We start from the raw sequence: 24,167 nt of genomic DNA on the forward strand, positions 1-24,167 counted from the left end.
CCAAGGGAAGTGGTAGATTCCCCCACATTGGACAGTTTTAAGTCTCAGCTTGACAGGGTGCTGAGCGATCTCATATAAACTATAGTAGTACCTAGAGAGATTGGACCAGATGATCCTTGAGGTCCCTTCCAACCTGGCATTCTATGATTCTATGATTCAATTATATTTTATGGTCCAAAAAAAGCACAAATGTGAACCATGTATCAAAAAATTCTATTTTTGTATTATTATTTACTGAGAGATGTGTTTGTACTTTACATAATTCTTAAAGCAGTATGAAAATGGAGAGCTCTTTTAAACATGAATGGAACAATCATTGATGCAAAATTTTTCATAATGGCACGTTCCAAGTAAACTGTGACAAAGTTCAAAATTAATATTACTAGAACTTAATAATCTAGTCTAAAGTAAAAAAAAAAAACAATGAAACAAACAAAAAACCTCCCCAAAAAACCAACCAATCAAATAAAACCCAAGCAAAATTTAAAAAAAAAAAAACACCTTTATAAAGGTCAGATTAGCAAAATACATTCTCCTACATAATAAAAGTTGACTTTGTTTTTGCATTTACCTGTGCATAAAAATTCTGTTGAACCCCAATAACCTTTTTTGTTCGTGGCAGGCATTTTGTTAGCTGTTCCTTTTCCAAAACAAGTCAACCTCTTCTGGAATTTAATTTTAAATGTATAGAATTTCTTAAAAATACTAATATTCAGCTTCTTCTAGTGTATGCCATTATCCTTCCAGATACTCAACCATTCGACATTCATATTGAATGCTATATTGGTGGTGAGGCAAAAAAAACATATATAGGTGTTACTACATTAATATTAAGAAATACTTAAGTGTCTGAATTTATATTATGCTGGTCTTGAAATCCTCTGGTCATTAAAGAAATTGTTACTTTCTCTGAAAAGTAATTGCCTCCTACAAAACATAACTTTCAGAACTCCTGACGTCATGTATTTCACTAATGCTTCTATTCTGTAGATTTTGGCATACTAATCTGACACGAATATTGTCTAAAATATGTAAGAAAGACACACACTTCCTTTCAGATTATTATGGATATCTAGGCAAAATATTTCCATTAGAAAATTCTATCTGCTGCTCCCTGCTAGGTTAGTTTATTTTCCTTTGTCCAATACAAGACTAATGGGATATACAGTCACTTAGAAAACCATGTTAGGAAAAAGAGATATTAATAGGTACATCATTCTTACAGAACCTGGACAAACTTGGGTATATAAATCCATAAAGGCTATTAAATTCACTGTGGGTGGCTCAGGGAATTTGAGTCACAAATTGTTGACATATAGGAGAATACCTGAAAGATGAATCAACTTATCTGCCTTGCTGTATTTTTTCCTAAGCACTCTGTTTTGGCCACCAGATGATATCTGGTCTGATCCTATACAGTGGTTGGGTTTTCTATATATGGGATTCATTAATAGTTCTGTGGAAGGCTGGCACATAGGAATACTGCCAGGACTAGAAACCTTTCCAGGTTATGACTAAAGAATCAAGTTATGTATCAACTATATAAGTAGACTTGCTGTGCTAGCTCTGCATTCACACATCAGCAAGAAATAATTGCCTTCAGGAAAGTTTTTTGAGTTCTTTATATAAGCTACAGACTGAAAAAAGGTAAAATTTCAGTTTTGGATGTAAAAAGAAACCAAGATTAAGTCTTTTTATATGTCATTCTATGTTTTATTTACAAAACTTTTTTACAAACTACATTACTTTAAAAAGAAACAAAAAGAGAACACTGACTTTACTTAATGTGGAAAATGCAGCAACTTATGAAACTAATGTATATATCAATAACTCAGGGTAGCACTTATCTATTCTGTATGCTTGCACTCCATTTCTACTCAAAGTTTCAATACAACAAGAGCAGTTAAAATTCAAATTTTTTCTTATGACATAGATGGGCATATGCCAGTTTAATACACTGGAGATCTGAATTTTTTTGAAGATTTTTAAAATCAGATCTTTGTGAATGTTAATTTTTCAGGTTCAACTGCGTGGCTAATTAGACATGTGCTTGTCCCTTCAGTCCAAGTACACTATTTTGAAAATACAGTCAGATTTTTTATCCAAATCAATAATTTGTACTTGACATTTTTAAAACTGGACTCAAGGAAAAGATGGATTCTCTTCTTAAGTCTTTATTTGCATATAGGGAAAACTATCCCAGCTTTAAAACACCAAACATGAAGAAACAAACTTGTATGAGAAAGACAAAAGTAGTAAAATTGTGTATTTTATAGAATCATAGAATCATATTGACATTTGCTGCAATTAATATTAAATAAATACAACAGTAGTTGGGAACAAGCAGTGGAGAACAAAACGCATTTTTCAAAATGAAGAAGAAATGCCCCTATAAAGGACTTCTTTGGGATCTTCATTATAGTTGAAAACTAGAAGGGAAAGAAAGATCTAATGTTGTCCAGGAAACTGAAGAAACTGTCATTAAATACAAATAGAGAACTGGGAAAATACAGCATGCTGAAAAGGCTCCTCTGAACTGAGGAAAAATAAATTTCCGTTTACTATCTGCATTAGGGTTTTTTCCAGGAAAAGAGGCTGCTGTGGATGCAATGGTTGCTAAATATTCCATTCATAAACCAGATGTCTCTTCTTCCTCGAGTCTGTAAATTTTGGAATGCATTTGTCCTCCTTCTACATTCAGGACTCTGACAGTAATCAAAGGGAGTTCTGCAGTCTGCATCAGTGGGAGGCAGTCTGAGCTAGCAGCTGGCATGGAGGAGTTGGACAAAAGCCTAACTCCACTGAGTCAGTAGCAAAGCACTCATCAAGTTGACTGCAAACTGGAAGTTGGTGTCTAAATTATTACTTTTTGAGGTGTCTGGATCAATTAAACTAAAGATCAATCAACTCCCAGATGAAAGATCAATTCATAGCATGACACTGGATGTATGGCTTCACTTTTAGTTCTCCGCTTCTCAGTTTAGTATGTTCTTCCATATCCACCTCAGTGAATTGATTTGAAATTCATAGATAAGGCAGGTTATGTAACGGCAACCATCTAGATCTCATGAGCACTTGCAGTAAGAACTGACTCATCAAGATGTGATCATGTGTGCACACCCACATGCACATATAAACCCTTCCCTCTCACTGCTTCACCCTAGCAGATTTAACCACAGGAACGGTTCTTTAAGAACCCCAGATCTTTCTCCAGTTTGAACTATTGATTAAAAACTGAAGGAATGTAAACTAGGACTTCCTTTTTTAAATTTAATAAAAGAAAGGTAAGTTTTAGTTAATGGCAGTTCAAGTTGTCTGATACCAATATACTACTTTTAAGAGTGATGAAAAGCGATTGCTGTACATATTTTCTTTTTAAGAGCAGGATATTGAAATCAGGAGTGGAGGAAGCAGTCTCATAATATAGCTTAGAAAAAATAAGCCATATGCTGCTATTCTTTGTTATGAAGCCCAAAGAGAACTGGAGCAACAGACAGAACAGCAAGAGAATAATTGTTAGCTTTACTACTTTCAATACAGAAATATGTGTTCTTTCTTTGATTCCAGAGACAAACATACATTCTCTGAGCAGTCAAAATCCTAATCAAGCTGAAAACAATTCACAGTGATACTCAGGTATAGTTAATTAATAGATATCACAGAGAAGCTGTTGGTATTTCTCTGGAAAATAAAATTTCATGGAAAATTAACAAGGTAAGAAAAGAGGATCTAAACAAGCACAATATCCTGGCAGCTTGAGCAAGAGTTATTTCTGCTCACAGTTGGCCCATATTTGGTACTTTACTTTGCATTGTACATTTGAAATACAATGTAAACATAGATTAGTAGGTAAGATGCAATAAACCTTAGTACAACAACACATAATGCACAACCTAAAATACTTGTTCATTCTTCTGTAGGATGTTGTTAAATGTATAAAATATGTATGCAAAAATGTATATCAGCACTAGGAATTTGTAACGTAATCAAAATATACTTCCCTCATTTCAATTGTAAGGATACTTATTTAACACATAATGAACACATACCACATACGTTTTGAAACTTAGAAGTATTACTGTGCATGTAAGTTTGCAAATCACGTATTCCTCTGCTAAAACACCTTACAGACATATGGGGTAAGGTCATCTAAAGGAACATGGTAAAAGAATAAAAAAGACATTCAAGGAGGAAAACAGGCAACGTTCTTCGCAGCCAATATATCTCCCAGGTTCATTGCTATACTTACGCTACATAGACTACACTAGCCTAACAGGGATGTCTGCACAGTGTGTATTCTGTATTAGGAAGTGTGCCTTTTTTTCTTTTATAAAATGTTTTTTTAAATATCAGAATACTCCATTCTCCAAACAAACTGGTTCAAGATATAATCCATTGCTGAATATGTGTTCTAAAACATTACCCACCTATGTTGCTAGGTTTACAGAATCCAGAGTTCTTATGTGCCCAATTATGGGTTACAATTTATCAGAAACAGGTGTAAGAATTTCTTATGTGTATGTATTATATAATAATTTGTGCAGCACTTTCTGATATTTTGGTCTCATGCATGCAGGGTAACATTTAAGAAAAAGTGGATGTGGCAGCACTGAAAGAAGAAACCAACCAAAAAACATACTTTCAGCATGCTGTCACTACACTGAAAACCTTTACTTACTCAAAGTCTCAGATGGACTAATATTAACATCTTCAGGACAGTTTTGAAAATAAAATTATTCACATGCAATTTTAGGACCTGACTTCAAGAGAACAGAACATCTGAAAATAATGGGAACTGAAAAGTACAGTAGTTCTATGGAGTAAGTCAATGAATGTCTGGTTTGCAATGTTTACAACAAGGACATTTAAGTCTTCAAGAACATTAACCTGTGTTATTTGCACTGCAATAAGTTAAAGGGAAATGGATTCTGTAAACATGGATTCTGCAAACTAATGGATTCTTTTTAAAATCTAATTAATATTTTGGTCCAGGGAACAAATTAATATTCTACCTTACAAGCTGAAGTGAGAGAATGCCCTTACAGATAAAATTAATTACATCTATTAATTGTCAAAATTCCTTGCACATTTTCCATTCATTATTTCACATGCCATGATCCCATTCTCCACACTGACAGTGGAACTTTGACACTTACAGTCTAAATCTGAAATTGCCATTGTGAATGTAGTATATTATCAGACTACATGAACAAAGAGGAATGCACCCCTCTTCCTTCCCTTCATCCCAGCCACAGTGTAATTTATCTAATGATTTCTTTGAGGGAGTCAAATAACTGAATCACAAAAATTACTTCCCTTACTTCCCTCTTCTGTGACTACAGACATGTCACAATCTTTCTTTACTCCATTTCCTCCTGTAAAAGTGGAATCTTTCTTTACTCCATTCCCTTATTTTCTTTCTTTCACAGAGATAACTGCTGTTCTCCAGCCCTTACACATTTGATATTGAAACATAGGCTAACTTAAAATACTGTCCTGCAGACCAAAGATACATTCATGTGGAAATACCTGAGCTAGTTTTAACGCAGGTATCTCAGGTGTAGCAGTCTAATTATGAACGCATGGAAACAAATCTCCAGGGTAGAACATGTGAGTTAAACTCTACAGTGTTGCAGTTTCACTGCTGTAAGTACTCTAGCTAAATTAAACAAAAAATAACACTGAGTAGGCCATTACATGTATGAATAAATAATAAGTATATGGAAATCTGGGGGGAACAAAGGAATATAATGAAATATTTCTAAGCAGGCTGCAAGAAACTCTGCTTAGAGATCATATCTGTAATTAAGAACACAGAAATTAATATGAAAAGGCTGTATTCCTCAAATGATGAGAATACCAGTCCAGCTATCGCTACCCGCATCAAAAGAAACAGAAGTTCATGGAAAGAAAAAAGTAGCAGGTATATGATGATTAAAGATTCAAAAACCAAGGAATATATATAATTCACAGGGAAGATAAATTATAATGTAATAATCCACAATATTTAAAAAAATAGATAGAATACTTCCGTTATCTTTATCATAATGATAAAAAGGAACAGTCACTAAAACTGTTATATAAGAAAAAAATGCAAATAAAAATAAAACCATTTTGATAAGAGTTCTGATAAATTTCCCGTTGAAAGATATTGTCAGGCCAGTAACTTGAAGAGGCTTAATGGCTTGTGATAAATTAGGTTAATTATCATTATTAGTATTACTGTTATTTAGAAAAATCACAATTTAAAGCACATGCTAACTATTAACTACTAGAATCACAAGGTAATTCTGGAAGTATTTGCCATGTTATATTTCTTTTTAACTCCCATGAGATATGTGGTATTAGGCATGGTCAGACACAGGAGGCTTTGACTAAAAACCAGGGAAATCACTTACCATGGTAATGTCTTTATCCTTGATATACAAATACAAATGTAACACAAATGAATTTTCTCAAGAAAATTCTTGTGCAATTTTTGTTAAGACAGTACCATTCTAACAACAAAATTAGAAAAGAAGGCTGCACATATGAGCAGAATTTCCTTGTACGGAAAGCTCCAAGGCCAGGGGATAAATTAACTCAGAAGTTACTTCTGGTTCTGCAGATTTTACTAATTAACAACATCTTTGCATACTGAATTTTCACAGTCAATCTGCTAACATTTATTTTTTTCTTCCCCCGCCCCCCCCTTTATTTTCTCCTCCTGCAGCTGACACCACAGCTAATCAGCAGAGCAAAACTTCAATCTACATCTGACAGTCATGTAGGCTGGTAGGTAATGTACAGCATATCCTAAGAAAACTAGCCCCTTTATCCTTATTTTTCTTTCCAGCATTTTATCCTTTCCTGAAAAAAACAGAAACAAGGCCCCTTACCAGCAAACAGAAATCTGAATTTCCTTTTTACTCAGACTGTGAGCTCAACCTTCTTATATTTGCCTTAACTATAAAAATTACTTGGCTTCCTTAGTCATCCTAGCCTCCAAAAAAAGTACCAAATGTATCAGAGGATTTAGCATACCATGCTGAAAATCATCAGTTCTATTAGTTATACAGCAATTAGATCTAACTGCATTGTTTCACATCAACTGAAATTAAATGGTAAATATTTGAAGTAATAACAATTCATTAGTAAGACAGCTTCCAAAGTGCTGTTTCCATGGAAAATAGGCATGAAATGCAGTATAAATTTTTATTAAAATCTAACCAATGTAGACTCTGAAGATAACCTAGATTCCAATTAAATGTGACAAATGAATACTTGACAGATTTCAATTTCAATTCTGTTTCTGTCAGAATGATCCATTAATACTGAAGATTACATTAACAGAATTTGAACAGTACAATTGTGCTTAAAATAGTAAAAATACAAGTGGACTTAGAATCAGATCGCAGAAGACTCTCACTCAAATATCAGATATTACATACATGAAGGAAGAAAAGCACCTTCCACCCTGTTCTGTCATTATATATAGATTAATGTTAACAACAACCTCTGCAGGCAGATGACATGCCACTGTTGAAATATTATTTTTAAAATGTGATAGCAAAATCCAAGTCTGTAGAGTATAATTTTCTTCACAATGTCACCCATCTTTCCAAGGTCTCCATTCAAGGTTTTATAAAAGAGAAGGAATTCCCAACCAGTATATGAAGATACTGCTTTGCTGTTTTTTTTTTTATGGTTATTTTGTTTTCATTCACTTATCCATGGCATAATATATTTATCTACCCTTATGTTTCTCTCTATTCTATCTATACAATATTTTAAAAAAAACTGAAATCAACAAATTCAGCCTACCAAACATAAAATACCTTCTTTCAAAAAAATCAAAGTAATGTCTAAAATAATTTAATTACTAGAATGCAATGCCAGTTTTTGTATAAACACAAAAACTTAAAAACTGGTTTGCCGTAATCTTTTACATCACTCACACTCTTCATTTTCAATTACACTGCATTAAGTGTGATGATTTTCGTTGGCTGTCGAATATATTAAAGTTATATTGAATTGTGGCTCTCCATTTTTCTCATTTTGGTTCAGCCATACTCCATCTTTCATACTTCCTGAACTCAGAATTTAATATCTAGCAAACCATTACTACACTGCTATATATCCAGAGGAATTTATAAATTGTTTAGTTTCATTATCTTAACCATGAAATCTCACTACAAAGCTCACAATAAAAGAATCATCCCAATTTAGGTATAAAGTCTAGAAACTTTTTTCTGACATTTTTCTAGTAATACCAGTTATCAATTTCTCCCCTACCACACACCCAGAAAAACAAAATGTAAAGAGATATATTCATGTAAACAAATGAGGAGAATATATAAATGAGGATAACATATAGACACATATACATAACCTAATATATCTTCTTTTTGATGGAAATACCATTTTTTTTTTATGTTATTCGGTCATTTGCTGTTGGGATATACATTTTAAGCAGATGTAGACTGGTGTAGCCATTCTTCAGTCATACATAGTAGATCTGGCAATATCTTACCATGGTGAATAATATGCTTTTATTGGGTCAATGTGTTTATCTCAGGAAAGACAAAAAGCCAAGAATAATTATCCAGTGCTGTAATCCAAAAAAATAAAGCATGCACTTAGCCAAACCAATTCATTCATTCCATAACAGAAAATACACCACCCTTCTTGCATATACCCACCAATTCCAACTGGATTAGCATGTCCGTTATTTCATTGTTTATAAAAAATCTGTACACTTTGACATACAATAATTTATTTTCTTGCTTATGGGTAAGTGAAAAGACAATTAAGTCAGTGCCTGACCTCATAAAAACATGAAAAAATTCAGGTTTTCTGAAATACATTTCAAATTGCAAAGTTGTTTCTTTTTAATTCTAAATATTTTTAGATAGAAAATAATGCAAAGCCTAAAATTTAAATTACCTTTATTTTTTAATAGATGAAAAATTACTATATAATAAATAAGGATTCAGCATTTCTCCTTTCTACATAAATAAGCTGAATTTAAATGAATGTTCTAAAACTGCTGTAGAAAATAAAGTGTGAAGAAAAGGAAAGTAATGTTATTCTCTAAATAATGAAGAATGAACTTGACACGTAGTGTTACTTTGAAAACAGTCTAAAATACTTTCAGGGAAAAGGGCATTTCCTAGAGCAGGGTTTTTAAATCCTACTTTCTTTGTTAATTCTGTACATATTACATTCTGGGAAATTTTCTAAGTAGTTGTTGAATCAAAAATGGAAGGAAAAGAGAATCCATGTTTTTTAAAGTCTTTTATCTAAAAAGAAAATCATGGAATTTAATTCAATTACCATCTCCCCAGCCCTCTACTGGCATTTTTTTGAATGTTTTAAATGTTTCTGCTTCTGCAGTATAGTATTTAATAATGTAAAGAAAATGAAATGCTGGCTTTATTAGTTGTGTTATGTTCCATTATTTTGTATATCTGCATTTTAGCAAGCTTTAAAATAATTACAATTTTAACTATTTATTATATTTATTTAATTTTTTGGACTGACCTTTCAAAAGTCTACTTAGTATCACTTGCTAGTGAGATTATGTGTGTGAATGTCATGTTTGCCCCTACCATTTTCCATATGCTCTGCCTCACCAACACTGCCATCCGGCGTAGTCCTTTCGTAGTTGTCCTCTGGGAGTGGAAGGGCACCCAGTCTTGGCCCTGATGAACTCTTACTGCTTGGTGTTTCTGACTCCTCCAGACCGCTGTCATAGCAACTCTGCAATGACCCTTGATGTGGGTCCTGAGGCTGACTCACAACAGAAAACGTCACTCTACGAAATGGCTGCAAGAGAAAAGATTCTGAATGTCACTGAGAAGTTCAGTCTTTGAACAACGGATTCTCAAAACATGACTTAAACAAACTAATATTTTAACATTTAGCAATTAAACAATTTTGTCTACATTAAAGCAAATAGCAAGTACAGTCCTTAAAAGCCACTGGACAGAGTATCTGTGGATTTTTGCTGTGATATACAGTTTAGAACCTTCACGCTGTTTTTCATAGCCTCCTTTCAAATGGCTGCATGAATAAGAAAGCTGGCTTATCATTATTTATAAATTCTGTACAGTTTTACTCAATGGTAATAATTTGAATGGAGGTTACATCAGACTGCATAAAGGTACTTGTCATTGTGTGTGTGTGTATGTGTAAGACTGCAGGTGGGTATAAATGCTCACCTGTAAACTATATTGTGGATATTAACAAAATAGCAGCACACCCATAAGCCGTTTATAAAATCAGTTCCTGTGGTTTTGAGAGCTAGTGATATGTGAAAGACTGAAAAAAAAGAAGGGGGAAAAAAAAGAAAAAAGGGTCCAGTCTCTTAGTTCCTTTGCCATAAAATTCAGTGCCTGGAGACAGGGTGTGTTGCCAGATGACTTAATAAAGCCTTTAAAGTACTGTGAGCACAGCTGACACCACATGTTTCCACTGGGACTGTACAAACATAGATTGTTAGAGATTTGTATTCATTCAAAATGACAGATATTACTGTTGCTCTAGAAGCCTACATGCTGAACCCTGGCACCAGTGAGCATCCTAGGAAATGGGAGAGTCAATCCTTCACATTACAGAGGACACAGAGGGCAGGCGGGATTTTCATTAAGAAGCTAGGGGATTCTCCCAGGATTTGAAATACAGTCACACAGGAAGTGTATTTCAAATAACTTAATGATATATTTGACCTGACTTACTGTTTGCAAGGCTAAATAATCACAGACAAGTAGCTGATGTTCTAGAAAGCACCTTCTTAAACAAACACCAATAGATCCATTTTATAAGACACTATGTAGACTTTATGTTTCAAATGTGAGGTCTGAGAGCCTGTCCACCTTTGGATTCAAATTTGTTTCAAGCTCTATGTCAGAATGAGACACAGGCATGCATCACCCCCACACCTCTGGTCACTACAGGTGGAACCATTTATGCAGGGCAGAGGAAGGAAACAGCAACTACAACCACTTATACAAGCCATGAAGAACAGAAGTTTACATTGGACTTACAAGTAGCAGGCGGAGTGGGTGACATTTCAGTTAGAATTTTTAGGGTTATTTTGAGGATAAAAAGTTTCCAAGATATAAAGATACCCAGTATTGATGATAACAGGTTGGGTGATAAATGTAACACTAAGTCTTCTGGCAGAAGTAGATCATAAGTTTATAAATGTGCATGTTACTAGAAATACTAGAAACTTCTAAGGGAATAGTTATGGTATTGTCATTGTGAATTTTTGGCTTTTTAATGTTTCCTTCCATTCCTCAGCTGCAAAAGGCTTTTATACCAATTTACAGCTTCATATCATATCCAATGCAAGGAGAACAGAGGAGCAAAAAAAAAAAATTGAGAGCACAAATGACGTACATTGAAAGAGCACATTGAAATAGAGCTGCTTGCTCCTTTCACTAACACGGAAATAGTAGAAAGCATAGAAGAGAATTAGAACTGCTATGTTAAGACCATATAGCTACAATACACAATCGGAGTATCTTTTCCTTGTATATGCTCAATAAGATCTTTCCCTTCCAGGATTACTCAGAAGGAACCCTGCTGAACTGTACAGAAATTCTAAAAGCTTTCCCACCGGTTCTGGAACATGCAGGAAGGATAACTTCCTTTTGCAGTAGTCTGTCCTACAAAATGTTTGCATAATTTCTATTTTTGTATTTCAAGTCTAGCTTGTATTTTGTGATATTTCTGATTTACACACATGAATTCCTTCAGAGAAATAAGTAAACACATGTAAAGAAAAGCAAACTGTCTTTATCTAAGCTATGGTTTTAGATGTGAGCAAGCAATTTTTCTTCTATTTTTTTTTAAACTTACGGAAGTAGTGATTTGCCTTCATGTGCTTTACACAGATGGATTTCTAAGTATATAAAAAGATGTCAAACAAAGACAGTATTTCGTATCTTGTAAAAAGGCTCTTTTTGTCCTTTCCAATATGACTTGTTCTCAGATGTCTTAAGAATACCTGCAAGTAGAAGTTAAGGTCTCAATAATCCAGTAAACTTGATTATTATCATACTAACCAAACTCACAAGATCCTTCCACTGTCTTGACACTTAAGTTACATTTATTGAATCATTTTATTATCATGTCAGGTGGCCAGGTGACTGTTTATTAATTATGCCTAAGTTTCTAGTACAGTCTACATTGTACTTCTACTATTATTCAGGTAACAGCTCAGGGAACTGTCTAAGGACATGAGAGAAGAATTTCTCTTTACTCACACTTAACTCAGTGCAATGCCCATGTGAATCCTAAGACTGAGTTTTGCCTAAGTAGCAACCATTGACAGAATGATCTAGCCTGACAGTCATATGATAACCTGGTAACTCTTAGACTGCCAAGGAATCACAGGCCATAGTTTAGCAACTGTTTTTGAAAAGATGTTGAGGACCTTTGGGTACAGATTGCCTGTGAAGCAGCAGAAGTAACGTCCTGTAACTCAGAGCTAATCTCAATGGGACCTAACATTAAAATATCAAGACCCTGCCCCTTATTCAGTTTTCTCCTTGGAAAAAAGACACCTACAGCTCTGACCATGGATAACTGGAGAGAACAGCACTTAAAGACAGCAGAATTCAAAGGCAAGAAGCAAAGATTATGGTGCAGGCTTACCACACACCTGCATGTTGGTCCTACTTACAAAGTATTCCCAGCTCACTTTGGGATAGTATCTTCAAAAATTCTCATTAGAGACTTAATCTGAAGGGACAAACAGGATTTTAGGATTTAAAGCTTAAGGGACATCAGCACCTTTGTCTCCTCTCCACCTGCTCCCCCTCCCCCCGCAGCCCCCCCTCCCCCCCAGGGTTGTGCATAAAGGTTTTTAAGGTTTCATTCAATTCTTATATTTAATCAACTCCATCTGCTTTTCCAGATATCATGACCTGCCTGGGGTCACTGTATGGCACAGACATGCATCTACAGTCATTAGAAGATGTGGTTTGCGCCTTACATGACAACCAAGAATCAGATGTGTGGCCGCACACTCACCCCCCACACATACACTGTAAGGAGGACAAAGGCCAACTAGAAGCAGGGGGATGCCTGTCATTCCGCTGTGGGTCGCAGGGTAACTTCTACTTGGGCACCTTTTTCCCCCTTCTTCCTCATCAACCTCAGGATCTTCACCCCAACACTGCTATCTCTTCCCAGCACAGCTCTTCACTGCTTGCTCTCTCCTCAGGTCTTACAGCAGTTTGTTCAGATGTTCATGGCAGAGGCACATCTGCTGTCTTTCTAACTACCCGGCTTTGGCCACCTGAGCCTGGGGAGCAAAATTTTAGTCACTTCTTACTGGAGCCACTCCTGGGTCCCCTCCCCTGCTACCAAAACCTTGCCAGAACCAAACCAGCACAGACAGTGATGCAACTTAAAACGGCAATGAAAAGAAATTATCCAGTATTTAAAACTGTTCTCTTTCCCAATAATTTTTTTGGAAATCACTCCCAACTAAATCACAAGCATAAAACATCTGGTTATCCTATCTGCAGTTACCACAATAATGGTAGTAATGTTATTTTAAATAATTTTTTTAAAATAATTATCAAAGATTTAAGACCATCCTATTCCTCTTCCCATACTATTTTAAGGATATGTGTCTTACCTAGATTACATATAGAGAAGAACATCTGTGACAGATGCAAAGTTGGGGTGTTTTATAGATAAGCCTGAAAATTCTTAAGAATATCACTATTTATCCTCTAAATTAAAAGAGATTCAAGCCTTTCCCAAGTTATTAATAATGAAATTTAAAACAGATCCGGGTGTTCATCTTGCTTTTTCTTCTTAATTGCTGTACTGAGTAAGAAATACCTGACACAAAACTAACACACACAGTATTCAGTTCAACCCATTCTACAGAGTATCAATGGGTGATATAATAGGGACAAAATCCTTTCTAAAAGAATGATGTGCACATTGTTCTTCTGCAGCATTTATTACACTTCTACTTCCAGTACAAACATCAAAATTCTGACCTTTATATTGCATTACTTCTGAGAACCAGATCTTCTCACACAAACGTGTTGCAGATTTTGAGTGTCTGTTACCTGCACAGTTAAGGAACACGGCATTTCATTAACTTAATGGATTTTAAAAACAAAAAATGCTGGATATATACACTATAGTTTACTGTCTCCTTTCCAACATGTAATCCTTTCTGACATGTAAAACATCATTTACTTTAGACAGTATAACCTGGATAAATACAGCAATAGTCAGAGACCTATCAGTCATAAAAGATTATGGCACCTATTTTTTACATTCAAAAAACTACAACATTTTAGAGATAAAAGTTGATGAAAACACAAAAGTATGGGATTGCTATAAAATGCCTTTGGAAAAAAACTGTATATATATGTATGCTACTGTTTATATAACTCACAGTATTCCTTTAATTGTTACTAACAAGAACATATGAATTAAAAGATTTAATCCCTATCAAGTGAATTATGGGCACTAGAATGTTGATACATAATAAATTCTATTTATGCATCAGTTGCTGTAAATGAAAAAAAAAAAAACAACCTCTGTAAACAAGAGCTTTCTTTATGCAGGCTAATCTTCATTTAGATTCTAATCTGTAAAGCATTTGAGGTTTTAAAGAAAATTGCATACTAATGACAGAAACCAGAAGGAAGGAGGATGAATACCAGGACTAATATTTCCAAAACGTTATTGGTAAAATGCTCGTGATCTCATACATGTATTCCAATGTCAAAAATAAGGATATAAGTTGCACTTTAACAATTTTGTGTTTCCATTGATAAAATTATATCAGTAGATGTGTGAAACCTTTTTACATTTAAGAACTAGGATTGTAACCATCAACCCTTTCACAGGGAACTACTAGAGAGAGTCCAGTGGGAGGCAACAAAGATGACTGAGGGATTGGAGAATCCCTCTTATGAGGAAAGGCTGAGAGAGTTCGGGCTCTTTAGCCTGTAAAAGAGGAGGCTGAGGAGAGAGCTTACCGATGCCTACAAGCATCTAAAGGGTGGATGCAAGGAGGATGGAGTCACTCTTTTCAGTAGTTCCCAGTGACAGAATGGGGGGTAATGGGCACAAGCTGGAACACAGGAAGTTCCATTAAAGATGAAGAAAAACTTATTTATGGTGAGGGTAACAGAGCACTGGAACAGGCTTCCCAGGGAGGCTGTGAAGTCCCCTTCTCTGGAGATACTCAAGACCCAACTAGATGCAGTCCTGTGTGATGTGCTGTAGGCAATCCTGCTGGGGGAGTTGGACTAGATGATCTTTAGAAGTCCTTTTCAACTCTGACAATTCCATGAGATTCTCAGCAAGGTACCTCATAATTGATTCTCAATATAAAGTGATGTGCTCAAGTTTAACTAGGAAGAGTGGGCAATTTTCTGTCGTAATTAACACTTGCATAAAAAAGGTAAAATGCTATCCTGCTGTCACAAAACCTACATCTCAAAAAGAACACAGATTTTGAAAACATTCTAAACAAATGTAAAATGCAATCCAAGAAGCAACTTGATATGTCAAGAAGCATAAAAAATTTGTCCAAGCTGAGTACCAAGGTAAAGCAAGCTATATTGTTTTAAATATTTTTACTAATTCATTCAGCATTAGTTTGGGCATTACCCAAAAAAACCTGATGAGGAACTAAGGTTCTTATTTTTACCCTAACTCTCAAATGAGATTACTTCCCCCTTTCACAACATGGGGTATCTTGGGGTATGCACTAGGATTTAAGTTGGCCAAAGAGCCAACTCAGGAGAACACCTACTTCAACACTCCTGCTCCAGGTGGGGTCACCTAGAGCACTTTGCTCAGGGCTGTAATCAGTCAGGTTTTTAGTATCTTCAAGACTGGAGACTCCACAGCACCTCTGAGCAACCTGTTCCACTGTTCACTTAACTCATAGTAAAGAAGATTTTTCTTATGTTTGAATGGAATTTCTGTATTTCAGTTTGTGCCAAAGTATAAAAAGCACTAGTGATGAGTCAAACCTAAATAATATTGTAATTTTTGTTAGTTTCAGAAAGTCAATCAATGTCAAAATAAAGACAGCTATTCTGATATACATACAGGGTAGACCAGAAAAATAGGCGGAAGAGAGACATCAACTCATCACATAAATTCAAAGTGTTGCTTAAGCACTTGAATTCTGATAAAGCATGTTATTATCCTTTTATTTCTATTCATTCTTAATTGCTGGAAGCTTGTTGGAAGACAAAATATTAATGAAAAATTGCTATTCTGTATTAACAGTTTCAACCCACACAACTACTTCCCCCATTCAGATCAAACAATTCTAATGTTCTACATTTCTTTCATTGTGGTTAACATAAAATTGACAGGAAATAGAATTAAGTAGGCATTATTTTTCAATGAGCAGACTGAAACACCTGAGACGAGTATTACAAGAGGGGAAAAAAAGGAGAAACACACTGGTAGAAATCATCAACTTTTTCTTTTAAATTTAGCAAAAAGTAGTAACAACTGCAATTTTAAACGGGGGTTGACCAAAATAAAAAATATTCTGATATTACATCTCTGTATCAGGCATCACCTGTGATGAACTGTGACTGGCTCAGCTATCAGATAAGAATTCTACACACAAGAGAATGATTCTTTATCATTATTGCCACTTAATTTGGTAACATTTTGATTATTTTTAGTTGCAGTAGTGAGCTCCTGGTCATGAACCATAAGTGTATTTTGTTTGTTCTGTGAGAATATGAAATATAAATCCACTAATATCTATTTGTGTAAGCCCAAGGCTACATATTAAGATTTGGTACTCAGAGATAATTCATAATGCATTTTACATTATGGGCATCTTTACTATAAGATTCTAACATAATTTTTTCTTCTAAATTCAGTGCTTTTCTCAAATAACTGGTCTTGCTTGTTATCCAAATTAACCTTTTCGAGTTACAAGCACATAAGCAGCCCAAAATCCTTTCCATTCACCTAGCTATGTTCATCAGGTAGATTCCTAATAACTCTCGTCACTGTTACAAGCAAACAAATACAAGTCATGCCTATTATTTCTATTAATATCATCAGAAAAGACACCAATAACATGAAGAGCACCCCTTCTCAAAGATACAATACTCGGTCATAGAATCCTCATCTCAAAATAAAACACACAAGTTCTTTTGGAAAAATTAAATTCTACAAGGCTTTTAAATTGAGCCAATATTCTTAGCTTTTCACAAGAGCTCTTCCTGGTACCTACTGAAAGATGAGCATAAGGAAGCAAAGAATAAATGAGAATCTGTAGCAGAGATGGTCACAATTCTATTATTTTGCTGGCTCACAAAAAATACTTTTGTTATCACTTCAGCAACCCATTGTTTGAGAATTATTAAGAACCAAGCACCTCCAACCCTCAAGTGCTCTTATTTTTTTAAAACAAGAAAAAAAATGGATAAACTAGCACTTCGTCTTTCCAAAAACAATTATAACATTAAATAATATTTTTATACTTCTATTTTCTTAAAAAAGCTTGTCCTAAATCTTTCATGTACGTTACACACAACTTCAGTGAATCTAGTATTTTTTTCCTGAACTCATTGCATTAGATTCCAGCATTCTACACCAACTCCTTCTAGTAATTTTCATTTAAATCCTCTGAGTAATTTTTCTTTGACCAACATCTATTACAAAGGTGCTGGAACAGTATTCATTTAGCTAACTGTCATTCCAGTATCTTGTACTACTCACACAATTTCACAATGGCTAACATTCTTCACTTTGCAACTTTTTGTGATAAGACCTTTCTCATTTCTTGAAATATCGGGAGTCTGCCTTTCCTGGAGGTATTTGCTTAGGTTTCTTTTCCTTCTGCTTTTCAGCAGAGAATTTGCTGCCCAAAACTAGCACACAGATATCAGTTCACAGCAGCACTTATGTCTGTTAGCTCCTGCCTTTCAGCCTAAATATGAGAAATTTTTCTTTCTGTATTTGCCACACTCTTTCATTGAAGTTTTTCAAATCTTCTTTCTCAGATATTATTGGCTGAAAACAAACCCCTCATTTCCATCCTACCAGCAGCTCAATCACCCAGGTATTTTAGCTGAGATTCTCAGCACCTTCTCTTGAATCTGGAACATTATTAAAATAATGTAATGTCTTGAAAGGAAAAAGTTAGTTAAACAGGCACATAAAAACCGTAAAATGGGAGGTATACATAAGCCTACTTTCAAAGGCATTTATATAAAACTGCCCTTAGAGAAAGGATGAAACCAGAAAGACTGTTCACATGTATTTTTCATAGGCTATAGGACGAAGATCCTTTAGTTGTCCGTAGTCCAAGGGGGTCTGTTAGGGGTAGCAGCAGAGCTCTCACCAGACCCTCTCCATGCTTACAGAACAGATACAGGGCTCTGGAGATAGAGGACCAGTCAAACAATGATGCTGAAGGAGCCTCATCCAGGGAGCTGCCAAAGCAGCCAGCTCAATGCAACAGGACTGCTCCTGAGAAGCTGCCAAAGCAAGCAGCTCCTCAGATTAGGTCTGCTCCTGAGAAGAGCAAGAGGAGGGTGATAGTGATAGGTGATACCATTCTGATGGGAACTGAAGGTCCCATATGCAGGCCAGACCCTTCCCACAGGGAAGTATGCTGCCTTCCTGGAACCAGGGTAAGGGATATAACCAGGAAACTTCCTGGTCTGATACAGCCCTCAGACTATTATCCTCTTTTGATCTTTCAGGTAGGTAGTGATGAGGTGGAGAAAAGAGGTTTCAGAGTAATAAAGAAAGATTTTAGGGCATTGGGACAACTGGTCAAGGGCTTGAGTACACAAGCTGTGTTCTCCTCTGTCCCTCCAGTCTTGGGGAATGATGAGTGGGTTAACAAGACCTCACAGATCAATGCCTGGCCTCAAAGCTGGTGCTACCAACAGGACTTCGGGTTTTCTGATCACAGTTTGGTTTACAGGACACTGGGCTTGCTGACATTGGATGGGAAGACCCTGTCCCACAGGGGAAAAAGGGTACTAGGGCAGGAATTATCAGGACTCATTGATAGGGCTTTAAACTAGGTTGGAAGAGGGTGGGGGATAAAGCCAGGCTGACTACAGATGAGCCTAGGGGTGGCGTGGTGGTCAGGTCAGCTAGTCAGGCAACCTTACCAGAGGCCCAGCTTATATGCCTTCATAAAAACGCACACAGCATGGGGAATAAACAGGAATTAGAGATGAGGGTGAGCCTGCAGGGCTATTATCTCACTGGCATCACTGAGACCTGGTGGGATGGCTCCTATGACTGGAGCATCCAAATGGAGGGTTACAAACTCTTTAGGAAAGACAAACAGGGGAGACAGGGTGGAGGTGTTGCCCTCTATGTCAAAGACCAGCTGGAGTGCATGGAGCTCTCCCTGGGGACAGATGAGGAGCCAGAGAGCTTATGGGTTAAAATTAAGTGGAAGAAAGGCCAAGGTGACATCACAGTGGGGGTTTGCTACAGGTCGCCTGAGATGATGCACTATATAGACAGATAGGAGCAGCTTCACATTCACAGTCCTCATGGGAGACCTCAACCACCCTGACATCTGTTGGAAGAACAACTCTGCTAAATTCAAATCCAGGAGGTTCCTAGAGTGCAAGGATAATAATTCCTTTTCCAAGTAATCAATGAACCAAGAAGAAGAGGTGTTATGCTGGATCTTGTCCTCACCAACAAGGAAGGGCTGGTGAGAGACATTAAGCTCAAGGGCAGCCTAGGTTGTAGTGACCACGAAATGGTGGAGTTCAAGATCCTTAGGGCAGCAAGGAGGGCTCACAGTAAGCTTACTACCCTTGACTTCAGAAGGGCAGATTTCAGCCTCTTCAGGGATCTGCTCAGGAGAGTGTCTTGGGATAACATCCTGGAGGGTAGAGGGGCCCATGAAAGCTGGCTGATATTTAAGGATAACCTTCTCCAGGCCCAAGAGTGTTACATCCCAACTAAGAAAGAAGTCGTCAAGTAGAAACTCCAAGAGACTGGCATGGATGAGTAAGCAGCTCCTAGAAGAGCTCAAACTGAACAAGGAAGCATAAAGGGGGTGGAAGCTAGGACAGGTATCCTGGGAAGATTACAGAGAGGTTGTCCAAGCAGCTGGGGATCAGGTTAGGAGAGCCAAATCCTTGCTAGAATTAAATCTTGCCAGAGATGTTAAGAACAATAAGAAAAGCTTCTTCAGGTATGCTGGGGAGAAAAGGACATCCCAGGAGAGTGTAGGCCCTCTCCTGAAGGTAACAGGTGAGATAGCAACACAGGATATTGAGAAGGCTGAGGTCCTCAGTGAATTCTTTGCTTCAGTCTTCTCTGGCAAGTTCTCCAGCCTCAACACAAAGGCCACAGAAGGTGAAAGCAGGGAGAATTAGTTACCCCCCACCATAGGTGTACAGCAGGTTCAAGACCATCTAAAGAACCTGAAGGTGCATAAATCTATGAGACTTCATGGGATTCACCCAAGGGTCCTGAGGGCACTGGCAGATGAAATTGCTAAACCTCTGTCCATCATATTTGAGAGGTCAGGTCAGTTTGGTGAGATTCCTGCTGCTTGGAAAAAGGGGAACATAGCCCCTATTTTTAGAAAGGGGGAAAAGGAAGACTCAGGGAACTACAGGCAGTCAGTCTCACCTCTGGGCCTGGCAAGATCATGGAGCAGATCCTCCTGGAAAGTCTGCTAAGGCACATGGAAAATAAAGAGGTGATTGGTGACAGCCAACATGGCTTCACTAAGGCCAAGTCATGCCTGACCAATCTGGTGGCCTTCTACAACAAGGCTACAGAGATGGTGGATGGGGGCAGAGAAACTGACGTCATCTACCTGGATTTGTGTAAGGCATTTGACACCATCCCACATGACAACCTGGTCTCCAAACTGACAAGACATGGATTTGACAGATGGACCATTTGATGGATAAGAATTTGGCTGGATGGCTGTACCCAGAGTTGTGGTCAATGGCTTAACGTCCAGAAAGAGGCAGGTGACAAGTGGTGTCCCTCAGGGGTTTGTATTGGGACCTATTTAACATCTTTGCTGGAGACATGGACAGTGGGATTAAGTGTATTCTCAGCAAGTTTACTGACGATACCAAGCTGTGTGGTGTGGTTGACACCCAAGTGGGAAGGGAGGCCATCCAGAGGGACCTTGACAGACTGGAGGGCTGGGCCAATGTCAACCTCATGAAGTTCAACAAGGCCAAGTGCAAGGTCCTTCACTTGGGTCAGCACAATCCCAGGCACAAATACAGGCTAGGGGGAGAATGGCTACAGAGCAGTCCTGAGGAGAAGGACTTGGGGTTGGTAGTTGATGAGAAGCTCGGCATAAGCCACAAGAGTCTGCTCGCAGCCCAGAGAGCCAACCATAGCCTGGGCTGCATCAAAAGAAGCGTGGCCAGCAGGGCTAGGGAGGTGATTCTGCCCCTCTACTCCACTCTGGTCAGACCACACCTGGAATACTGTATGCTGAGTTGTGGTGCCCTCAGCACAAGAAAGATACAGACCTGTTTGAAAGGGTCCAGAGAAGGGCCACCAAGATGATCAAAAGCCTGGAGCACCTCTGCTATGAAGACAGGCTAAGAGAGTTGGGGCTGTTCAGCCTAGAGAAAAGAAGGCTCCAGGAAGACCTTATAGCAGCCTTCCAGTGAAGGGGTCTACAGGAAAGCTGGGGAGGGACTGTTTACAAGGGCATGGAGTAATGGGACAAGGGGTAATAGCTTTAAAGCTGAAAGAGGGTAGATTTAGACTGGATATTAGGAAGAGATTCTTCCCTGTGAGGAAACTGGTGAGACACTAGAACAGGTTGCCCAAGGAAGTTGTGGCTGCCCCCGTCTTGAAGTGTTCAAAGGCCAGGCTGGATGGGGCTTTGAGAAACCTGGTTTAGTGGGAGGTGTCCCTGCCCATGGCAAGGGAGTTGGACCTAGATGATCTTTGAGGTTCCAATACAAACCATTCTATGATTCTATGATAAAAGCATCCCTAGACACCTCAAACTAACAAGAGCCCAGTTCACAGGGCCAGACTAGAATTACTCCAGAATAAATTCCCACAAAATCCATATAATATGAAAATCAGCCTCAGCACCCACTGTTTCACCATACAGATCAATTCCTCTTAAGCTGTTCTATTTGTTAACATAGACACATAGCCATTTATAGCAGTGGCTTTCTCTATGTTTTGTTTCCCTTCACAGAGAGGATTGCACCTGCAAAGGGATCTTTGCCAGAAATCCATTGAAATCACAGATCCAGATAGCTAAAGCATACATGAACTTTTCAAAACATCAAGCTGTAATATTAACAAAGCACTGATGCACAAGAAGTAACCTCTTTTTCTAAGTAATGAAAATATTCCTGTGGCTAAAATGAGATGAAACATTTTTTTAATAGACTGCCATGTCCTCTACAGAACCCATTAGATAAATAGGGGAAAACAACCATCAATAAAGATTTGAATTATTAATACACACATGGTATCGAAGCGGAATTCTTTGGGTCTTAAGTCTCACCTTATCATTGACTTTATCTGCCAGCATTGTTAAAAATGCTAGTTATTAATACTTTTGAGAATATTTTCTTTTTAGTAGCCGTTCACAAGAAAAGACTGAATCCCAATATGAACAGGGAGAGTCACAGCATCAAATTTTACAAAAATTCAGCAATAACTCTCAGAAGAATAGGATCAAATTCTAAATCTATATGAATACATAAACCAGGCAATTAAGTCTAATAGGGCTGATATGCAAATACAGATACAAATGCATTTGGTGAGCAATTAAGAATAAGGATTTTTGTACTGGTCACAAAACTGTATCAACTATGACATTTTTCAAAATATATAGGTGAAGTGTTTTCAAAATTAGGTAATAGACTCAGTATTTTATATTATTTTTATATATCATGTACTATTCAATGTTTGTTTTCTGTCCATTCAGCCAAGTCACCCAAATTATTCTCTAAAGTTAAATGTCTTAAACTTAAACTCAGTGATTTTTAAGGGGCTGAAACATTTTGTGTGAATTGGGACAATAAAAACTCATACATAAAATCTCAGATAGTCAACTACACTTCTGTACAAGAAGTAGAGGGACAGCAGAATAGAAATGTATCCCATGTAGGAAGATATTTAACAGAGAAGAATTAATTCTTCACTTAATATTGAGAAATTTAAATTAGCTATGTAACTAACATTCAAGTTAGATGAAACATGCCATTCTTGGTACACACTGTAGCTATGCAAGTTGTAATAAATATGCCACAGGCTCAAAAAATAAGGCCTTGAAAGGGAAAATGCTTAATTATTCAGACATCAGATATTTGAAAAGGCATGACAGATTTGATGGGGGAAAAAAGAGGCATGAAATTAACATAGAAATACAATTTGTTCCATTATTTCATTTTAACCAGGATTAGATACACTTCCATTTTGATAAACAGATTTTTTTGGAAGAAATATAGTTAGAAGAAGTAATTGAAGAGGAAACTGATAAAAAGGTAGCCACAGACAAAATTAAAGATGAGGTCCATGTCCAGAACTATACTCCAAGGCTAATTACCTATACCACCTTGTATAATTAAAACACATGACAAAGATATGGGTGGTTTTGTTAGTTTGATTGGTTTCTCATGTTTCATACTGAAAAATACTTAAAACTGTAACACTACTGTAAAATTAGAATAAACATTTTCTTCCACTGTAGGAAAATGTTTTAAGTGGCAACGGTGCCCTAAAGTATATAGAATTTGATGGGCATTTAAAAATACTATTAAAAGGTGACACCTAGGTGATAGTGAACTAGTTATTGCAAAAATATCCTAAACACACAAACAAAAAATTTTTTTTCAAGAACTTCAATAAATTAATTGGAAACCTACTTAGGTGTAGATATCAGTGCTTATTTCCTATTATGGTCATCTGCAACACACCCATTCTTTTAGGTTAAAAGTGACTTTGCAATTGTCACTTATGTCATTTGAAGCAAATTGCTTAAATGTAAGAGCTGTTGAAATGTTAAACTATTACTTACACTTGACTCAAAATGTCAGTAATTATTTGAGAATGTAGTTAACACAGTAAAGGCACTTTTAATGTACATCCTCATAAGAAGTAGTGGAATACTCATCTGTGGAATTGATGACAACCATTAACTTGTTATACAATTATTACTG

The 24,167-nt window shown here is 36.7% G+C and overlaps 1 protein-coding gene across 3 annotated transcripts in view; it reads right to left on the bottom strand.

The window, feature by feature from the left end:
• The window catches only part of PCDH7 (protocadherin 7), a 266,777-nt gene that overhangs the window by 128,989 nt on the left and 113,621 nt on the right, over positions 1-24,167 (bottom strand). The window contains exon 2 of one of the 3 annotated variants that reach the window (XM_051617446.1): positions 9,615-9,807. The exons of 1 other annotated variant lie outside the window; for it this stretch is intronic. In XM_051617446.1, coding sequence (XP_051473406.1) covers positions 9,615-9,807 — 193 coding nt within the window. Of the gene's footprint in view, positions 1-9,590; positions 9,808-24,167 lie in introns of all 3 variants that reach the window. One more of the 3 variants, XM_051617445.1, reaches the window with a different exon arrangement.

The sequence above is a fragment of the Apus apus genome, chromosome 4, assembly GCF_020740795.1.
Source record: "Apus apus isolate bApuApu2 chromosome 4, bApuApu2.pri.cur, whole genome shotgun sequence".
Classification (NCBI taxonomy): Eukaryota; Metazoa; Chordata; class Aves; order Apodiformes; family Apodidae; genus Apus; species Apus apus.